At 59.7% G+C, this 17,196-nt stretch overlaps 2 protein-coding genes across 5 annotated transcripts in view; both read right to left on the minus strand.

The window, feature by feature from the left end:
• Rsph6a (radial spoke head 6 homolog A (Chlamydomonas)) overlaps positions 1-3,472 on the minus strand; it is a 16,511-nt gene extending 13,039 nt beyond the window's left edge. The window contains exon 1 of the mRNA XM_005413817.1: positions 2,676-3,472. Coding sequence (XP_005413874.1) covers positions 2,676-3,334 — 659 coding nt within the window. The 5' untranslated portion in view covers positions 3,335-3,472. The remainder of the gene's footprint in view (positions 1-2,675) is intronic.
• Positions 3,473-3,545: 73 nt separating this feature from the next.
• The window catches only part of Sympk (symplekin), a 28,305-nt gene continuing 14,654 nt past the window's right edge, over positions 3,546-17,196 (minus strand). For all 4 annotated transcript variants that reach the window (XM_005413815.2, XM_005413816.1, XM_013509527.1 and 1 more), the window contains 16 exons: positions 16,939-17,143; positions 15,745-15,895; positions 14,797-15,032; positions 13,991-14,072; positions 13,761-13,874; positions 12,539-12,686; positions 11,639-11,799; positions 10,458-10,566; positions 10,114-10,214; positions 9,491-9,581; positions 8,774-8,875; positions 5,564-5,751; positions 4,631-4,807; positions 4,376-4,471; positions 3,886-4,209; positions 3,546-3,762 (listed from right to left, as the gene is read on the minus strand). In XM_005413815.2, the coding sequence (XP_005413872.2) occupies positions 3,625-3,762; positions 3,886-4,209; positions 4,376-4,471; positions 4,631-4,807; positions 5,564-5,751; positions 8,774-8,875; positions 9,491-9,581; positions 10,114-10,214; positions 10,458-10,566; positions 11,639-11,799; positions 12,539-12,686; positions 13,761-13,874; positions 13,991-14,072; positions 14,797-15,032; positions 15,745-15,895; positions 16,939-17,143 (2,423 nt within the window). In that variant the 3' untranslated portion in view covers positions 3,546-3,624. The remainder of the gene's footprint in view (positions 3,763-3,885; positions 4,210-4,375; positions 4,472-4,630; positions 4,808-5,563; positions 5,752-8,773; positions 8,876-9,490; positions 9,582-10,113; positions 10,215-10,457; positions 10,567-11,638; positions 11,800-12,538; positions 12,687-13,760; positions 13,875-13,990; positions 14,073-14,796; positions 15,033-15,744; positions 15,896-16,938; positions 17,144-17,196) is intronic.

A 17,196-nucleotide genomic window follows, 5' to 3' on the forward strand; every position in this document is an offset into this window, starting at 1 on the left:
TGAGATGGGCAACATAAATGCCTGCTGTTATGGTTTATACTAGACATCACCCCAAAGTGCATGAGGCTTTTGGGCCTCAGACATGAGGCTTTTGTGTGTTTTATTTTGTTTTGCAAGACAGGGTCTCCATCCCCCTGCCTCAGCCTCCCGTGTGCTGGGATTACAGGCGTGTGGCATCACACCTGGCTACAAGAGGGGGCTCTCAAAAGGTGCTCAAGGGGCTGGGGATTTAGCTCAGTGGCAAAAGCGCCTGCCTGGCAAGCGCAAGGTCATGAGTTCGGTTCCCAGTACCAGAGAAAAAAAAACAAAAAAAAAAAAGGTGCTCAAATTATGGGAGCAGTCTTGGTCCAGAGAGGCTGGGCACAGAGACTGTGACCCAGAAGGGTGTCCTCCTTCCCTGGGCTCTTGCTTCCTGGTTGCTGTGGAGGGAACAGGTCTCCTTCCCAGGCTGACCCACTGTGCCTGTCCCCCTTGAAGCAGCCGGCTATGGACCAAAAACTCGAGCCGTTTGTTGGTGCTGGGATCAAGTCTCAGCAATGAGCAAGTAACTGAGACACCTGCTGTTGGAGACCAGGCTGCAAGGGTTGAGCTGCTGAATGCAGCAACCTCTGGCTGGGCTGGAAAAGAGCACATGCAGGGTGCTCTGAAGTCAAGATAACCACAGCTGAGGCAGCCAAGGACACGGGCTGCTGACATCCCCTATGCAGAGCAATACAGCTGCCAACCTTGGAGATCAAACAGTTCTTTTAATTGGCACAATTTACTGCTTGGAGAAGTCTTTGAACTGACTCCCAAGGTCCCGGGGTAGCCTCAGTACCCCACTCCTTTGTTTGAAAACCAAATAATATGGGCTGTCTGGTGGAACTCTTTGTCTTTACTCCTGCGAGAGAGAGCTCTGACCTTCCTGGAGCCTAAAAATCATACTATTGTCTACTTTCATTTTAGCTGTTCGCCATCCACCCATTTTAGGAGACTGGGGGCTAGGCGAAGGCCCTGGTAACCTGCTTTAACCTCTTCGACTTAATGACATTCTGAAGTTACAGACAGTGTAATAAGACATGAAAAAGAAAAGCTAGAATTAGAAAGAGGAAAAACTGCCGGTCTGCAGAAGATGTGACCGGGGATGTGTGACATTTGGGAGGGAGTGCCCCAGCCTGTGGGAGGCACATGTGGAAGGTTCCGTGTGCCAGGTGTAGAGTGGGGTGGGGTGGGAAGAGAGGAAGCCATAGTGATGATGTCACCACAGCCAGGCACTTGAGAGCCAGGTTGAGCCCTCAAAAGCAAGACCTGCACTTTACAGAGGAAGAAACTGAGGCATAGAGAAGGTTGGGGCTGACCATCATACAGTGGTGGCACCGTCAGCATTTGAAACCAAGTTAGTCTATTTGTAGAGCACGTCTGCTGCTGTGTACAGACTGATTTTGTCAGGTTTTTTCCTTGGGGTGCTGAGGATAGAACCCAGGGCCTCACACCTACAAGGGAAACACTCTACCAATGAGCCATATACACTACCCCCAGCCCTTTTTATTTTTTGCTAAGCTCTCCAGGCTGGCCTCGAACTTGTGAACCTCCTAAGTAGCTGGATTATAGGTGTGTGCAACTGTGCCAGGCTGTCGGCAGTCCCGAGTGTGGCACAGGGCCTCGCTGAGGCTGGGAAGGGTAAGGAGAAGTGAGACTGGCCAGAGCTTTTTAGGAAGGAAACGAAGTGAACTCAGGAGGGTGGGCTGGGCCTTGGGAAGCGGAGTCGAGGAGGAGCTTCCCCTTCTGCACTTCCTCCTGAGGAGCGGGGATCAGGTTCTGAGCACGGGACAGGTGGGATCAGCTTCATGCTTTAACAAGACCCCTCACGAACCTCACTGCCTCCTTCCCTGGCTCTGACAACTGCCCCCTTACTGTTCTAGAACACAGCAAGCCTCTGAGTCTTTGCATTTGCCGTGTACCATCCCTGGACCCCTCTCCCACCAGTTACCTGCAGTGTGCTCTGACTCAGGCCCCTGATTCACACACCAGTCCTATTCTCAACCGGCTTCATTTTTCTGGTGGTACCAGGGATCGAACTCAGGGCCTTCATACTGAGTTACACCCATAGCCTTTAAAAAATTTTTCTTTTTGACACAGAATATCACTAGATTTTCTGGACTGGGCTCACACCTATGATCTTCCTGCCTCAGCCTCCTAGAGTGTGGGATATAGGTGTGTGCCACCACCCCTGGCTTCCCTGACCATTTTTTATGTTTACTGTCCCTTCTCTCTCTATAATGTGGGCTTCATGGGTCTCCCATGGAGACTGAGTGTTTTGTGACCACAGCTCTGATAGAAAGCTCAGAGGGAATTGGCTCAAGAAACTGCCCCAGGGAAGAGCAGGTGGACTCAGGTGGACCCGAGTCACTTGATCTGGAATTCTGGCTCTGCTGCACCCTGGCTGTGTAGCTTTGGATAAAAGATCGAACTTCCTGCTTTCAGTGTCCTCTGTGGAAAGGGGACAGAGGACGTGAGGGAACTAGGTGCTAGCGCTGGCTGGCATGTCTTCCCCAATGCCGAGTGGGAAGCCCGGGGTAGTCGGTGGTTTCCCACGAGGCAGCCCCCTCTCTGATCTGAGACCCTGGGTTTGGAGGCAGGGCCTTGGCTAGCTCCCTCCCTCCCTGGGGCCCCGCTCCCCGCTCCCGCCCTCTCACAGGCTGAGGTCGGAGCCCACGCTGGTCTGCAGTAGGTAGGCCTTGGCGTTCTGTACCGCCAGCTCCCGCAGCGGGGGCTCAGGTACCTCAGGACTGTAGTATAGGAAGCCCTGCTCCGAGAACGAGAACCTGGGGGCTGTGAGGTCGTCCCTCGGGTAGGGGCTGTGCTGGGTGCCTGGCGAGAAGGCCTGGTCTCTCGGGTAGCTGTCGAACTGGCTCAGGAAGCTGGCGCCCGCGGGGTGGTAGGCGGGCTCAGATTGCTGGAGGAGGCCGCCCTGGCCCCGCTGCAGCTGCTGCAGCATCAGGGCGGTGGTGTGCTCGCCGGCCAGGCTCCTGTGGTCTTCCGCGTAGGCATGGGACTGGAACCCCAAGGGAAAGCTGGGGTGCTCTGTGCGGCCCATGGGCGCCTCCGCAGCTTGGACGCTCTGGGACAGCCGCCAGTCCTCGTGCTCAGGCGGGCCGGCCCCCTGGGACCAGCGCACCTGGGGCAGGCCCGGGAGGCCTTGGCTGCCGCGCTGCTGCGACAGCGGCGTCTGCAGCGCCGGTTCGGGGTCAGTGCCCTGCGGCTGCGAAGCCTCCAGACTGCGCCGCTGGTCGGACGCCTGGAAACTGCTCCGGCCGGAGTACTGCCCGGCGGGGGGCTCGGAGGGGTCCCCCATAGCTAAGAGCGGGGCACCGCCTTCTAGGCGCGCTTGGAGCTGGGCAGGTCAGACCCGCCGCCCGCGGGCACGCTTCAGGAAGCTGCCTATCGCCGCTCCCTGGGCACCGGGACGGGGCCGTTAGGGGCCGGGTCACCCGCGAAAGCAGCGTCCACGCAGGCGCGCCCCGCGTGTCCCCGGCCCGCCCGCCGCACAGATCGGCGGAAGCGCCTCAGAGCGCCACCTCCTTTATTTACTTTTAAGGCGAAGCCGCGCCGCGTCCCCTCCCCGCCCTCCTCCTGCAGGCCCTGTCAGCTGTTCCCCTTGGCCTCGGGGTCCCCGGCCTCCTCGGGCGCTGGGCTGGGCGTCTTGGCGCCGGCGTCCTCCCCCGCGGCCAGGGTCTGCGGGCTCCGCTCCTCCGCGGCCGCCAGCCCGCCCGCTGCTGCCTCCTGGTGGCGGGAGAAGGCAACGGGCAAGCGGGTCAGCAGCGCGGTCACCCCGGCCCTCAGCGCCCCCAGCTCTTAACCCCAGGGCCCCGACTCTTCCTCTGCGGCTCCGGCCGGCGCCCCTACCTTGGGCAGGGGCCCCTCGAGACTAGAGTCCAGGAGCGCGGCCTCGGTCAGACTCGCGTCCTCGTCCATGCTGATGAAGATGGCCGGGGTCTCGCACTCGGGCCCCTCCTCCCGGAAGTCCATGGCCTCCTCCACGGGGGCCGGGCCCGGCCGGGCGGCGGCAGCGGACGACGAGGCGGGGGCGCCCACACCGCCGGGCTTCAGCTTCTGCTCCTCCTCCAGCTGCCGCTTTAGGGCCTTCTCCTGGGCCAGCCGCAGGCCGATGAGGTCCTGCGGGGGCCGGGGACCCGCGGCCGGGGCCAGGGCCAGGGGCTCCAGGTCATCCTGCGGCGGGGAGGGGCACAAGGCGCTCTGGGGGTGCTCCCGGGGGAGGGGCACGGGGGGGGGCAGCCGTCCGCCCGCCCGATCTCGGCACATGTTTAGACAGAAGCGGCCTCGGAAGCTGCAGCCCCCGGGGGACGAGGGCGGGCAGAGGGGGCAGGGCCCTCACCTCCTCCAGGGGGCCTGCAGCTGCCTCCTTGGCCTCGGGCTCCTGCTTGCCACTGGCCTCCAAGATGGTCATGATGGAGTTGGGAATGTGCGCTTGCTAGGCGAGAGCAGGAGGGGGCGCTGTGGAGAGGTCCGAGACCCCCCAGGTCCCAGGACCCCGACCCTCCAGAGCCCTTGGGCTTCTGCGGCAGGGCAGGGCTCCCCTGGACCACCGCCAGCCCGTCCTTGAGTGCTGCTGCCCCGCACCCTGAGGTACCTGGTGGGGGGTGAAGGAGCGCACGTGGGCCAGCAGGGGCTCCCGGAGCTCAGGGCACTTGTCAAAGACGGCGCCTAGCTGCTGGGGCGGCAGCTGCAGGATGACCTGGAAGCTCTGGGGCTTGGTGCGCTGGCAGCACTTGATGAAGCCCTCCCACACCTTGGGGTACTTCCACACCTGGCGGGGGGGCGGGGGGAACAGTGTTGGGCGGGGCCGCAGGCAGCACCCCAGCCCCAGCCCCAGCCCCAGGGAGAACGACCTTGCCAATCCCAGCGCCCAAGAACCCTCTGGGCTCCATTCGGCCCTGACCTCCCTCCAGAGGCCTTTGCTTCCCTTCAGGCAGCAGGCATATGAGGGCAACTTGGAAAAGGGGTCGAAAACCGAGGGTCTCCCCGGCCGCACCCCTTTGCTACAGCGCTCCTTGCCTCTGCCCCAAGCACCCATCATGTCATTCTCACAGCGGCCTCGAGAGGGCGACGTTGGCCCTGTTACAGAGGCAGAGGTGCAGGCAGGCACTTGCTCAGGTCACAGGGGGACACACAGGCAGAAACAAAGAGTTGAACCCAGGTCTGCCCCGCTCGGCCTTGAGCCTCCACGCCACACGTTACAAAGCAGCCGCCGCTGGGCTGAATCCCACTGAGCTTGCGGGCGGCATCTGCTCTGTCTTGGTATGCCTACAGGCCCTGACTGTGTTGTCTTGAACTGGACCATCTCCTGGCTGGGCCGTCCTGGCGGGGTGTGCCTTGGTGGGGGTTGGGGGGCTGCCGTACTGCTGCTGCTCACCCCGAAGCCCATATGGCCCCTCCACCCAGCCGCCCACCCTCACCGCCCTGTGGCCACACCGCACGTGCCCAGGAGGCGGGGTGAGGCTGGGGTCCCACCCGGTCCGTCCTCAGCGCAGCTGGCTGCTCTCCCCTGGGCCGGGGCAGTTACCTGCTTCATGATGAGGCGGGACAGGATGTTCATGACGAAGCCCCCCAGGCGGGGGTACATGGTCAGGGACTGGATGACGGTCCTCATGAGCAGCATGGGCAGGGGGCTCTGCTCCATCAGCTGCTGCATCACCACGGCGAGCACCTCGGACGTGTACACGTTACGCTCCGCGAAGCACAGGTTGGTAGCTGCGAGGCGGAGAGCAGCCCGTCGTCCTCTCTGCCCGCTGCCCCCACCCGAGGTCGCCTCCCCGCTGTCGTGAGAGGGCACCCTGGCCCCGCCTGAGGACAGCCCCAGGAGGCTGGAGACGTGCTCCAGCTCCACTGGGCAGTGGGCACCTCCAGTTCTGCTTCTAGGGGAGGCGGCTACTGCCTCCCATGGTCCCCTCCCCACCAGAAAGCTGCTCGCGGGCATCAAGGCCTGAGCTGGTGCTGGGAGACAGACACTGGACACAGGTAGGTGCTGGGATGGATACCGCGCCCCAGCTCAGCACCCAGCACCAGAAGGACCCAGAGGGCTGGCGCTACCCACATACCCCAGGCTGGCCTTGGGTCTGCTTCCCCCAAAGTGGTGCCAGAGCCTCATCCACTGTGCTAATGGGGACGTCCCAGGGCCTGCCTCTGAAGCCCCTCTTCCCCAAACACCAGTTGCCATGTGAGTCTGTCAATCAGGAAATCTTTATTGAGCCAGAAAAGAGGCCCTCAATCCTTGAGGGGTGAGGGGAGAATCAGGCAGAGGGAGGGCCTTACAGGGAACAGGGGGCCCAAAGAAGGAAGGGGGAGATATGACAGGAAATCAGGGGGAGGCTGAAGGGGCAGAGGAGTGGAGGTAAGGACCCGCGGGAAACTGAAGCACCTGCTCTTCTCCACTCGGCCAGGGAGCCCTGTATCCTGCCTGCCGGCTGCTAACGGCCCTCAGAAGTGGCCCCTCCGCTCCCCTGGGCTCCCACTTCGCCTCTAAGCTGCCCTCCAAATAGTGGCCTGAGGGGTCCTTTTTTTGGTACCAGGAATCAAACTCACAACCTCAGGCTTGCCAGGCAGGCGCTGTTCCGCTGAGCTAAATCCCCAGTCCCTGAAGGATCTTTCAAAAGCTCAACCTCTACCTCCTCCTTTCTAGAAGACAAGAGCACAAGGGCAAACCCTCCATGTGGGCAGCCAGGCAGGCCTCCCCAGTGCTCATGCCTGGCCTCATGTCTGGGCCAGGACCTCGAGCCCCAGGTCGGCTCAGTAGGTGCGGGAGCCTGGCCCAGCGCTGGCCCCATGGCCTCCTCACCCCTGCTAAGTTCCTGCTGCCAGCAGATGGCTCCCCCAGGAAGCCCTCCCAGGACCCACCTCCAGGCTGGCTCAGACAGCCCCTCATGGCTGCCCTGTCACAGGTCTGTCCAGGGCCAGCTTGTCTTGATCTCCAGACTGTGAGACCTGGGGTTGTGGGCTGGGGCTGTCTCTGTCCCTGCTATGATTCTAGCACCACCCAGGATAAGGCTGAGCCAAGGTACTCAGCGAGTTTTAACTGCTGAACCAGATCACGGAGAGGTAGAGCACAGGCTGCGCATGCGTGAGGTCTCTCCCAAACTCTATCCCCAGTGCTCTGCCAACAGAGGGAGCAGGGAGCCTAAAGAGCACAGCCATGGACCTTAACTTTCACATCTTTTTCTCCTTGCTGCTCTTCCATTGGGTTTGTGAGGGCGCAAATGGTGGGCTCCAGGCTGCAGTGCAGACTTCTCAGCCTGGTTCCTACCACGGGCACTAGTGCAGCCAGGAAATTACTGGGGCCCAAGCAGGGGAGAGGTGCTCTGGCTCTGGGGTAGCAGGGCTGAGGGCTGCAGGCAAGCAGTGGTGGGGGTGACAGGCCCGAGTGTGCCAGAGCAAGGTGGGGAGGTAAAGGGTCCACCCTGCCGCCGCCACTAGGCCTTGGCTACTGGCTACCTCAGTGGCCCCCACAAATTCCTTTTCTTCTGGGCCACAGTTCCTATGAGCACCACAGGACTTGAGAGGGGGGCTCCTATTCTGGATCAAGAACGGCCTTAGCAGGGGTGGCTGTGTCTGCAGAGCCCCTCAGGTGGTGCCCATGCCACGTGAGCATAAAGCACATGACCGTACTGCCCTTCGGATGCCCTGGTGCATCAGAGGGGTCAGGAGGGACTGGCAGTGTGGTTCAGTGGCAGTGAGGCGCTGGGTCCCCTCCCCAGCACCATAAAAAACAAGGAAGAAGTGGCCAGGGTCAAAAGACCACAGTCTTAGACCAAAACCTGTGAGACCGCTTCTCTCGCTGCTCTTCCACCAGAGGCCTTGGCACCTCCTCAGTGTCACCTTGTCATAAGTTCCTCGCCTGACCTGAGAAGTTGCTGAGAACCTGCTAAGGGGGACTAGGAAAGAAGCCATTGACAGCCAGAACAAGAAACAAAGTGGCACGGAGGGGAAGTCCCCACCCAGGAGGAGAGGAATCAAAGGACAGTTGTCTTCAGAGCAGAGGGTGACAGGCAGGGCCTCCACCTCCTGGCAAAGGTTAGTTCCTGCTCCAGAGCCTCTAGGGAGGGAGAGTGGAGTTCTGGAGTGCTGAGGGTGGCGGCTCCTTAGGGGAGGTGGCCCGGACCCAGGGTGCATGGAGGAGGCGGAACTTTAACTCAGGTCTACGTGAGTTCAGAGTCTGTGCTTTGCATCACATCGCTTAGCTGCTGTGTGTCCCTGACCCAGTTACTTAACCTCTCTGCAACTCCATCTCCTGTCTGCAAAGCAGAGTCAACAACTTACCAAGGAACGTGATGGGATCAGCAGGAGCAGACCCGTAGGCAGTAAGGGAGAGCCAGGCTCAGAGTGAGTGGAGGGCGCTGAGAGCAGGCCAGTCTCACCAACCCCTTGCTATGGAAGCACACCCCCTGCGCCACTTGAGCCTGCATCTGCAAGGCCAGCAGGGCCTGGTGCCTTGACTGCACGACGAGCCTCTGGTCAGGGCTCACCTGGGCTCTGCTTCTGTCTCTTCCTGGTGGCCAGGGCAGGAGGGAGGACAGGACGAAGTGCCTCCTACTCCTGAGGTGCCTTACAGGGGGCAGAAAGGCCATGAAGGGGAGACTCAGGAGGGAGGGACTGTGTGGGGCCTCAGAGCTCTGCGGGGGCTGCAGGTGCCACGGTCTTCCATGTGGATTCCAGTGGGGGCCGTGTGAGGCTGCCACAGTGCACAGGACTGGGCCACAGACAGGGACGGACACCTCACCTTTGATGATGGATTTCATGTCACACTTCACGGAGTCAATGTTGTGTAAGGCGATCAGGAGCTCTCCAGGGTTCAAGGGGGACAAGGCCGAGTTCCCTTCACCTGCAGCAGGTGGCAGCAGGGGTGGGGGAGAAGGTATGGAGGCCCAAGTGAAGAAAGGGGTCCACATCCCCCGGGCTGGGGGTTTCCTGGGGACTAGGGGAACAGGACAGGGCAAGGCAAGATGTGCTCGTCTCCTCCCCCGTCCCCAGGAAACCTGGGGCTCGCTCCCTACTCGGCTGTGCACCTCCAAAGGCAGGGCCAGGTTCACCACCGGGTCCCCAGCACTGACTGCAGCACGGCGCAGACGCTCACAGGCATCTGCAGGGCGCTCTGGCTGGTGCCCGACCCTGCTCGCATGGTGTGCTTCTGTGTGTGTTGAACAAGCTGAGGGGTGTGGAACCCGTGCTAGACTACTTGGTAGTTTTCCTGCTTTGTTTCTTTTTGACCATGTCAGACAAAATAGCCCTGCCCACAGCTTGAGGGATCTGGGCAGGATCTAAGGAGGGACCAGCGTTCCCAGGCTGGGAGCCTGGACACACGTGAGACAAGTCCAGCAGACATCATGGGGAGGAGGGTAACCCCTCTCCCTAAAGGCAGCCCCTGACAGCCTCCCTCGGGGAGGGAAATTGCAGGCCAAGGCCCAGCTGGCCCGGCAGGGAAGGGCGCATCACCTACCATGCTGGGTGCCCAGCAGGCGGTTGAAGACCTCCTTCACCACGATGGGGTTGAGTTTGATGAGTTTAGGCAGGGCCTGGATCACCTCTTTCTATAGGGAAGGGGCAGGGTGGACAGCATGTCAGACACACCCCACCCCTCTTCCGCCAAGCCATCTGCTCACGCAGCGGGGGCTTTGCAAAGCCCCTGGATAAGTGTGCCCCTCAGGCTGGGGGCCCTCCCTGCAAGTGTCTAAGTAGATGGTGCGATCCTCATTTCCCTGCAGGCAGATGAGGTTCCCCTCAAGTCCCACGGCTGCTTGGGCAAGACCCCTTAGGGCATTCGAGCGACAGCCCACATGTTGGGGACAGCAGTTCAGCTGCAGGTCCACGCAGGCCTCAGGACAAGCACACGCATCCACATGTCATTTCAGGCTTCCCGACAGGTAAGGAAATTAAGACTGAGAGAACAAGTGACCTGCGTGTAGTCAGACGAGGCAGAGGCAGCGTGGAGGTGGACGTCTGACCACATGGCACAGGCAGCTATGTTCCCACCCTCTCGCCACCCACCTGCCGCTGCGGGGAGCCTGCTGCTCTGCTCTCCCCACCCCACTGCGCCCAGCGGGGGCCCGGCAGCCCCTGTACCTTCTCCAGCCCATTGAGCACTGGGATGAGGAAGCGGACGTCGGGCAGTCGCTTGTGGTAGAGGTCTCGGACCCGCTTCACCAGCTCTGGGGAGGGTGGGACTGCGGGGAAGCATGAAGCCGGGTTGGGGGGTGCAGAGGATGCAACATGACCACCCAGAGGGAAGCAGGGTGGATGTGCGGGAGGTCAGCAGGGATCTGCAGCCTGATCGCACCCATGCAGTAAGTGCCACACTGCTCTAGGTGGAGAGACTGAGGTCCAGGAAACGGAGACTCCCAAGACACACCGCCATCCAGGGACCCAGCAGGGGCAGGCAAGGTGAAAGATAGGGGTGTCTGGGGCACCTTTATCTGTGAGGCTGTGCAGACATCGGGTGACGAGTGTCTCTGCCCCCTTGGGGCAGTTTTCCACCAGCAGGAGCAGCTCTGGAGAGTTCATGCCCATTCCTCGGATCTAGAAGCAGAGATCAGGTGAGGGTGAGCTCAAGGAAGCCAGGTGGCTGGTGGGGTACCAGGACCAGGGTGAGAATAGGGGAGGCTGGGTACAGGGGGCAGCTCCTCTCAGGCAGAGCATCTTGGCCCTTCTGTGCTGTCCTCCCCAGCAGGCCAGCCCTCTGCTGTCTCAAATCTAAGAACTCTGAATGCCCTGCCGACGCCTCAGCTCCTTGGGAAAGGCCTTCCTGGCTCCCGTAGCCACTGTCACTGTAGCCTGATGGCCCAGACCAAGCCTCAACCTGCTGCTGCTTCTGGAGCCAAACACGGAGCGGGGCCAGCGTCCCCTACCAAGTTCATGGCAGAGATGGAAACCCAAGTGCTCAATGCAGGGGCTGTTTTCTGTGAACTGCAGTTGGCTTATGTTGAAAATGGTGATTAAACCCACTTCACCTCCTACCCCATTTTATAGGTATGAAGAGCATACAATCTGGGAGGCAGATACGTGGGGATTAACATGACATTCTCCCTTTGTTTCCTCTGGAAAACTTCCACAATAATTTTTTAAAAGTCAGGGGCAGAGAGAAGATGTAATCAAGCGGTTTCAAACCCAGCTGCAGTGGAGGTGGATACAGCAGATGGCAGCTGCTGCTTTGCTGCACAGCTGCTTCCCGGAGAGCAAGCTGGTGGCTCCAGGGAAAAGGGCAGGAGGAGCTTATTTTCTTTAACGACAGCTGAAGCTTTCCTCTAGCAACACAGGGGAAGGCCAGTTTTTGACGACAGCAGCACAGAGAGTGATGTGAGTTTACAGACTCCCTCGGCTGCATGGGGGAGGGATTACCAGTCCCCCCATTTTTCCTGAGGGGCCAGGGTCACAGGGAGAACGAAGGCCTGTCTGACTCCGGAATCCCTTCTGCTGGGCCACTTTGTTCTTCTCACGAACTGGGGTGGCATGAGGAGCACCTAGAAGCTAGAGCTGCGGGCCAGGGTGACTGTCCTCTGTACTTAGCACACACTGAGGTGGAGACACTCAGGGAGGGACTGGGGTTGGGGACTCAGCCTGCCCAGGGCCCTGGGGGCCTCAGGGGCCTCACCGGCTGCTCGATGACCCTCAGCACCGTCCGCTTGATGTCAGCAATGGCCTCAGTGTACACGGCTGCCAGCTCATGGATCAGCTTGTGGTTTTGAGGCAGGAGGGCCAGGTAGAGGTACAGACACTGCTTCACTGTCTCCTCAGTCCAGGGCGCAGCCACCTCTGACAGGGGTGGGCGGGCATCAGGCTGGCCCACTCCCACACCCATCCTCGGTGCCCGGCCCTTCTCGGGGAGCTGGTCAGTGGGAAGAGGGGTCAGGAAGCGGGAGCAGGACTGGGAAGTGAATCCATCTGGGGAAGGGGCATGGGCCCAAGGCTCCACCTCTGGCCTCTTCTGAGCACCAAGTCCGAGCCAGAAGGGCCCTGTCAAGTGCGGCTCTGACCCTAACCCTCTCCAAATCTTCCCGCAATGCCCCAAGGCTTTAGGATCAACTCCCAACTCTTGGCCTTGCCTTATCTGCCAGATGCAGTAAGGGGTGGTGCCAACCCAGCCCTAGCCACTGCTGCGGGCACTTCTTACAGTCCCCAAGGCCCCTCACTTTGGCGCCTCTGTGCCATCATCTCCTCTGCCTGGATCACCAGCTGTGCTCACACCACCCAGCCCTGGGTCTCTCAGCCCCCAGGAAACTTCCCAACACCAGGCTGGGCCTCCCCATCCCATCCCAGCCCAACCCTTCCCATTTAAGGGCCTGTTTGCAGGGGGCCCAGGGCTCCCTGTCTGGTTCTGGAGGACCGCAGGCTCTGCTGAGGAGCAGGCCTGAGATGGCCCTCCCTGGACTCCCCACTGGCCAGCCCTCCTTGGCCTCCAGGTCCCCTGCGGACCATGCCCTGGCCGGCTTTCAGCTCTTTTTGCCAGCAGGTGGGCAGCGCTCAGTATGCACCCGAGGAACCTGCAGCACACCTGTGTCCTTGTCAGCCCCGAAGAGCACAGATGGTGGGTTGGGGTGCACCAGGAGCTGCAGGTAGTTGAGGGCAAACTTCTCCACGTACTCGCGCAGCTGCTCCTTCTCGTACATGCGCTTGATGAACAGCAAGGCCTGGGAGCGCACCTGGGGGGCAGCGGCGGGGGTGAAGGCAGGCCTGGCCCCATCATCCCACGCCTACGCCCTTGCAAGCAGATGGCGCTCTCCTCAAAAGCAATGCTCCCTGCCAGGTCTCCCTGGCTGTGGAACTTCACACGTTAGGCTCCTCACTGTCTGGAATGTCTGTCACCTGCTAATACCCGCTCTGCTCAGACACCATCTGTCGGGAACCAGGAGGACAGGTTCTGGTCTGGGGCAGAGCTTTGGCCCGAACAGCACTAAGGACCAGGGCCAAAGGAGCACAGTGCAGGCTTGCTGAACACACAGGCAGTGAGGAAAGTGGTCACAGGCCCTCATCAACTGCAGCAGGTCCACACCTGTCCCCAGTCTACAGCACACCCACCATTCACATCTAAGGTGTCAGCTCAGGGGTCCCCTCCTCCAGGAAGCCTGCCCACCACCCCTGCCTGCCCCCCAGCAGATGGGGTGGGCCACATCTGCAGGCACCAAGCATGCTAGGTCCTCACTGCCTGCGGTCACACTGGCTCCTTGACGGATTGGTGGCCCAGGTTCCAGGCTTCAGGGCTTAAGAGGAGCTCAAGTTCACCAACATGGGAGGAACAGAGTATGAATGGGAGCCAGGAGTGCAATCTCAGCCCTCAGAGTGACAGGCAGGAGGATCACAAGTTTCAGCTCAGCCGGGGCAACTTACTACTTAGCAAGACTGTCTCAAAGTTTAAAAAAAAAAAGGAGCTGGGCGTGGTGGTACATGCCTAATCCCAGCACTCCTGGGAGGCTGAGGCAGGAAGACTGCAAAACAGAAGCTCAGCACGATCAACTCAGCAACTTGATGAGACCTTGCCTCAAAATAAAAGGGATGGGGATGTAGCTCAGTGTGAAGCCCTGGGTTCAAACCACTCCCCGCAAGGGCAAGTGCACACCCTGTGGGAAGAGGCAGGTACAATATTCCTTCTTTCTAAGCAGCTCCAACACTGAAAGGAGAACTTTTGGGGGTGGTGGAAAAGGCCGGGGTGCTTCCTGCCGACAGAGGGAGGCCTTGCACATTGCTGAGTGTGGCCCAGCACGTGGTGCGGAGATCACCTTGTCCTTTTCATGGGAACTGAGGTCTAGGAGCACGTGCAGGTACTGGAACTGGCGGGACGGGCGCTTGAAGATCAGGTCTCGGAGTGTGGACATGCCCAGGTAGGTGCGGCTCTGCAGTGGGGTGAGGAAGTGGGGCTCAGCTGCTGCAGGGTACCTCATGGTCTGTCCCTTGCCGCCCTCTAGGCTGTGCACTCTTCAGACCCAGCAGGACGCTGCCCGCTCCTCACCTCGTCCTCGCAGTACTTGCGAATCACCTCCAGAGCACTCTCGGTGATAAGTGGCGCCTCCAGCACGACCTTGGTGAAGATCCTGTCCAAGGAAGGCGAAGCACAGCTGCAGAGGGGCCCAGCCACCAATCCCAACTTCAGGGACAACTTCTCAGCCCCTGGCCACAGGTGGTTCAAGAGCTGCCCGCTGGCTGGTTGGGCAGAGACGGGCCCCCTCTCTGAAAGCCAATTTCTTCCTTTTCCAAATGGGGATTCCTAACTTCATTTACTTTCTACAGCCAGGGGTAGGAGGGAGAGGAGACCACGGAGGGAACATGGTCATCAACACCGGCGGGGGGTGGCAGGGGAGGTGGAAGAAGAGGAGGAGAAGCCAGCCATGCAAAGAGCCTGGGTGAGTGTGTGGTTCCAGGTAGAGGGAACAGTAGCCGCCAAGGACCTGAACAGAACAGGAGCACACTGGGGGAACAGGCAGGAGACCAAGGCCAGTGAAGTCTGGGCGGAGGCAACAGAGAAGGACGCTGTATTTCACCCCACAGGCCAAGTCTCAGTGGAGAAGTAACCAGGCAGAATTCACACTGTGACGTGTCTCTAGGGCGTGCTCTGTAGAAGGCAGACAGGTGCCAGAGACCGAGGAAAGGGAGGGAGCTACAGTACAAGCCCGGAGCAGGAACTGTTAGCACAGAGGGGAAGCAGAGGCCACTCTCAGCACATGGCAGAGGCAGCGGGGAGCAGGCTGACGGGTGACAGAGAAGAGGGAAAGGGAAGCAAGGGGAGAGGGACAGGAGGGCACAGGGCCACCCCCTCACCCGTCCTTCTGGTCTGGCTTCTCCTGCAGGCCCGACAGCAGGCGGATGAGGCAGTCCTCGTACTTGTCCAGGAAGCCTGAGGACCCGGCTGCTAGGTAGGCATTGTACTCCTGGTAGAGCCAGGCGAAGGCCAGGTCCAGGCGGGCCCGCACATCCTCCAGGATGAAGGACAGGACCTCAGCCTTGAGACCCGAGTGAAACTGTGTCACCAGTGTGGCCAGGATTTTGATGCGCACCTGCCAAGATGGAAAGTAGGTATGTCAGTGGTGTGTGTGTGTGTGTGTGTGTGTGTGTGTGTAATCTGGGTACCCCGAAACCACACCCTGCCACTCCTGGCCCAGGCTCAGGACCCCCAGTGCAGACGTGAGGAAGGAAGCTGAAGAATGGTATGCTCAGCAGGGCCTGTTTGTGGCAGAGCAGAGAAGGGAAAGAAACAAAATATCCATTGTCACTGAATAAAAGTGAGTTTCCAAGAGTATCTGGGTACTTGAGAGCACAGAAAAAGGAGGGGTCAGGGAAAGGAAAAGAAAAAAAAGGAGAAAAGGAGGATAAAACAGAAACAAAGCTTTGTAAATAAGGAGGGGAAGAGGGACTGAGGGAGGGCAGAGGAAGGGGAAAAAAGCAGTACCAAAAAATATCACATACAGGGTGCAAATTCCCTACAATGAATGTGGTCAATATGTAGATCTAAAACATCCCAATTAACTTAATAATAGGAAAAAAAGAGCACAGAAAAAGATCTTGAAAGATCCCCTAATCTGTGCACAGCGTCACCTCTGGGGAGGGGACAGGACGCAGGTAACGGCCGGGGAAGACTGTGCTGCGTCTGTGCTGCCTGGGAAAGCTGTGCGCGTGCAGAAGCCTGAAGGACCCGGCTGGGGTCAAGTGGCCAAGTACAGGCTAGCTTCAAAGCATGGGGAAAACGTGCTTGAGGCGGGGCAGGCACACCTGGGCTGCCCCGCTGCAGGCGACGGCTTTCTCAGCCCGCAGGATCCGCTTCACGGCACCCAGCTTCATGGCCTCCACCTCGGCGTCTGTCAGGGGCTTCAGCACCTCACTCAGACGGAAGATCTTCTTGCGCCCGCCAGCACCTGCCAGCCTACGTGAGCAGGGACAGGGATGCGGTGACTCAGAGCAACCAGGACTATCCGGTGACTCTCACCACTTGGGGACGAGGCAGGCCACACAAAGATGCTGCCTGTCCTCATGCCGCCTCCTAGCTCCAGGACGCTGAGGCCTGAGGGTGAGGTAAGGAAAGGAAGAGGGCAGCGAGGCGGCGTGCGGTGAGCAGAATGGGGATGGCTCGAGAGGCACCAAGATCTGGGGGCCAAGCCTCAGGCAGAGAGGACTAAGTGGGAAACGCCCAAGGGACCTGCTGTGGCTGTGACATGGGGAGGGAGCACACAGCCCAGGGGAGTGGCAGGTCACGCTGGGCCATGAGCAAGCCCTGGAGGGGCTGGAGCTGTCTGGCTGGATTTTGGGGTTGTAAGGGACACAAAGAACAAGAATGATGGGACCAGCCAGTGGGTTAATAATCAGGCCGGCTGGGCATGGTAACGCACGCCTGTAATCCCAGCACTCAGGAGGCTGAGACAGGAAGATTGCTTAGAGTTCAAGGTCAACCTGAACTGCATAGTGAGACCGTCTCAAAAAGACAAAAATGGAAACAGCTAGGGATATAGTTTAGCAGCATAGCACCTGCCTGGCAAGTGCAAGGTCCTGAGTTTGATTCCCAGTACCCAAAAAAAGAATGAGGCCGCATGCTTTATCACAATCACTCTCAACCCCAACACCTAAAAACTGAGTTACCCAACCACTACCAGGAACTAATGTAGTTCTCCCTTGATCCTTATGAGGAAGCTATTACTATTCTCCTAAATTTAGACATAAGCGGGTACTTTTACAAAGAATCACAAAGGCTTAGCAGTTACAGCTGAGTGTGGAGTCAGGAAGAACCTCATCCAGATCTTCTGTCTACGTGTGTGTGCAGGTACAAGTGGGGACGGACGGACGGACAGACAGACAGACACACACACACATACACACACACACACACACACACACACACACAGAGGAGCTGAGAATCAAACCCACAAGGAAGGCAGGGCTCCTAGCCATCCCAGCCCCTAGACGGGGACTCACCGGGGCTGTGTGACAGGGATGATGGGCTCTGGCCTCCTCTTGGCCTGCGGCACCTCCTCCTCCAGGGGGGACATGGAACTCAGAGAGCCCACCACCGAGATGGCCTGGCCCTGGGCGGACAGGCGCCGCTTGATCAGGACACTCTCTGGCTTCACCACCTTCTCCTCCTTGGGCTCCTCCTTACACTGTTTGGTCTGCTCTACGCCTAGAGGGAAGCAGCAGATGGGTCCCTAGCATGTCAGACCTGCCCACTTCCGC

The sequence above is a fragment of the Chinchilla lanigera genome, unplaced genomic scaffold (assembly GCF_000276665.1).
Source record: "Chinchilla lanigera isolate Chin_1 unplaced genomic scaffold, ChiLan1.0 scaffold00173, whole genome shotgun sequence".
Lineage (NCBI taxonomy): Eukaryota > Metazoa > Chordata > Mammalia > Rodentia > Chinchillidae > Chinchilla > Chinchilla lanigera.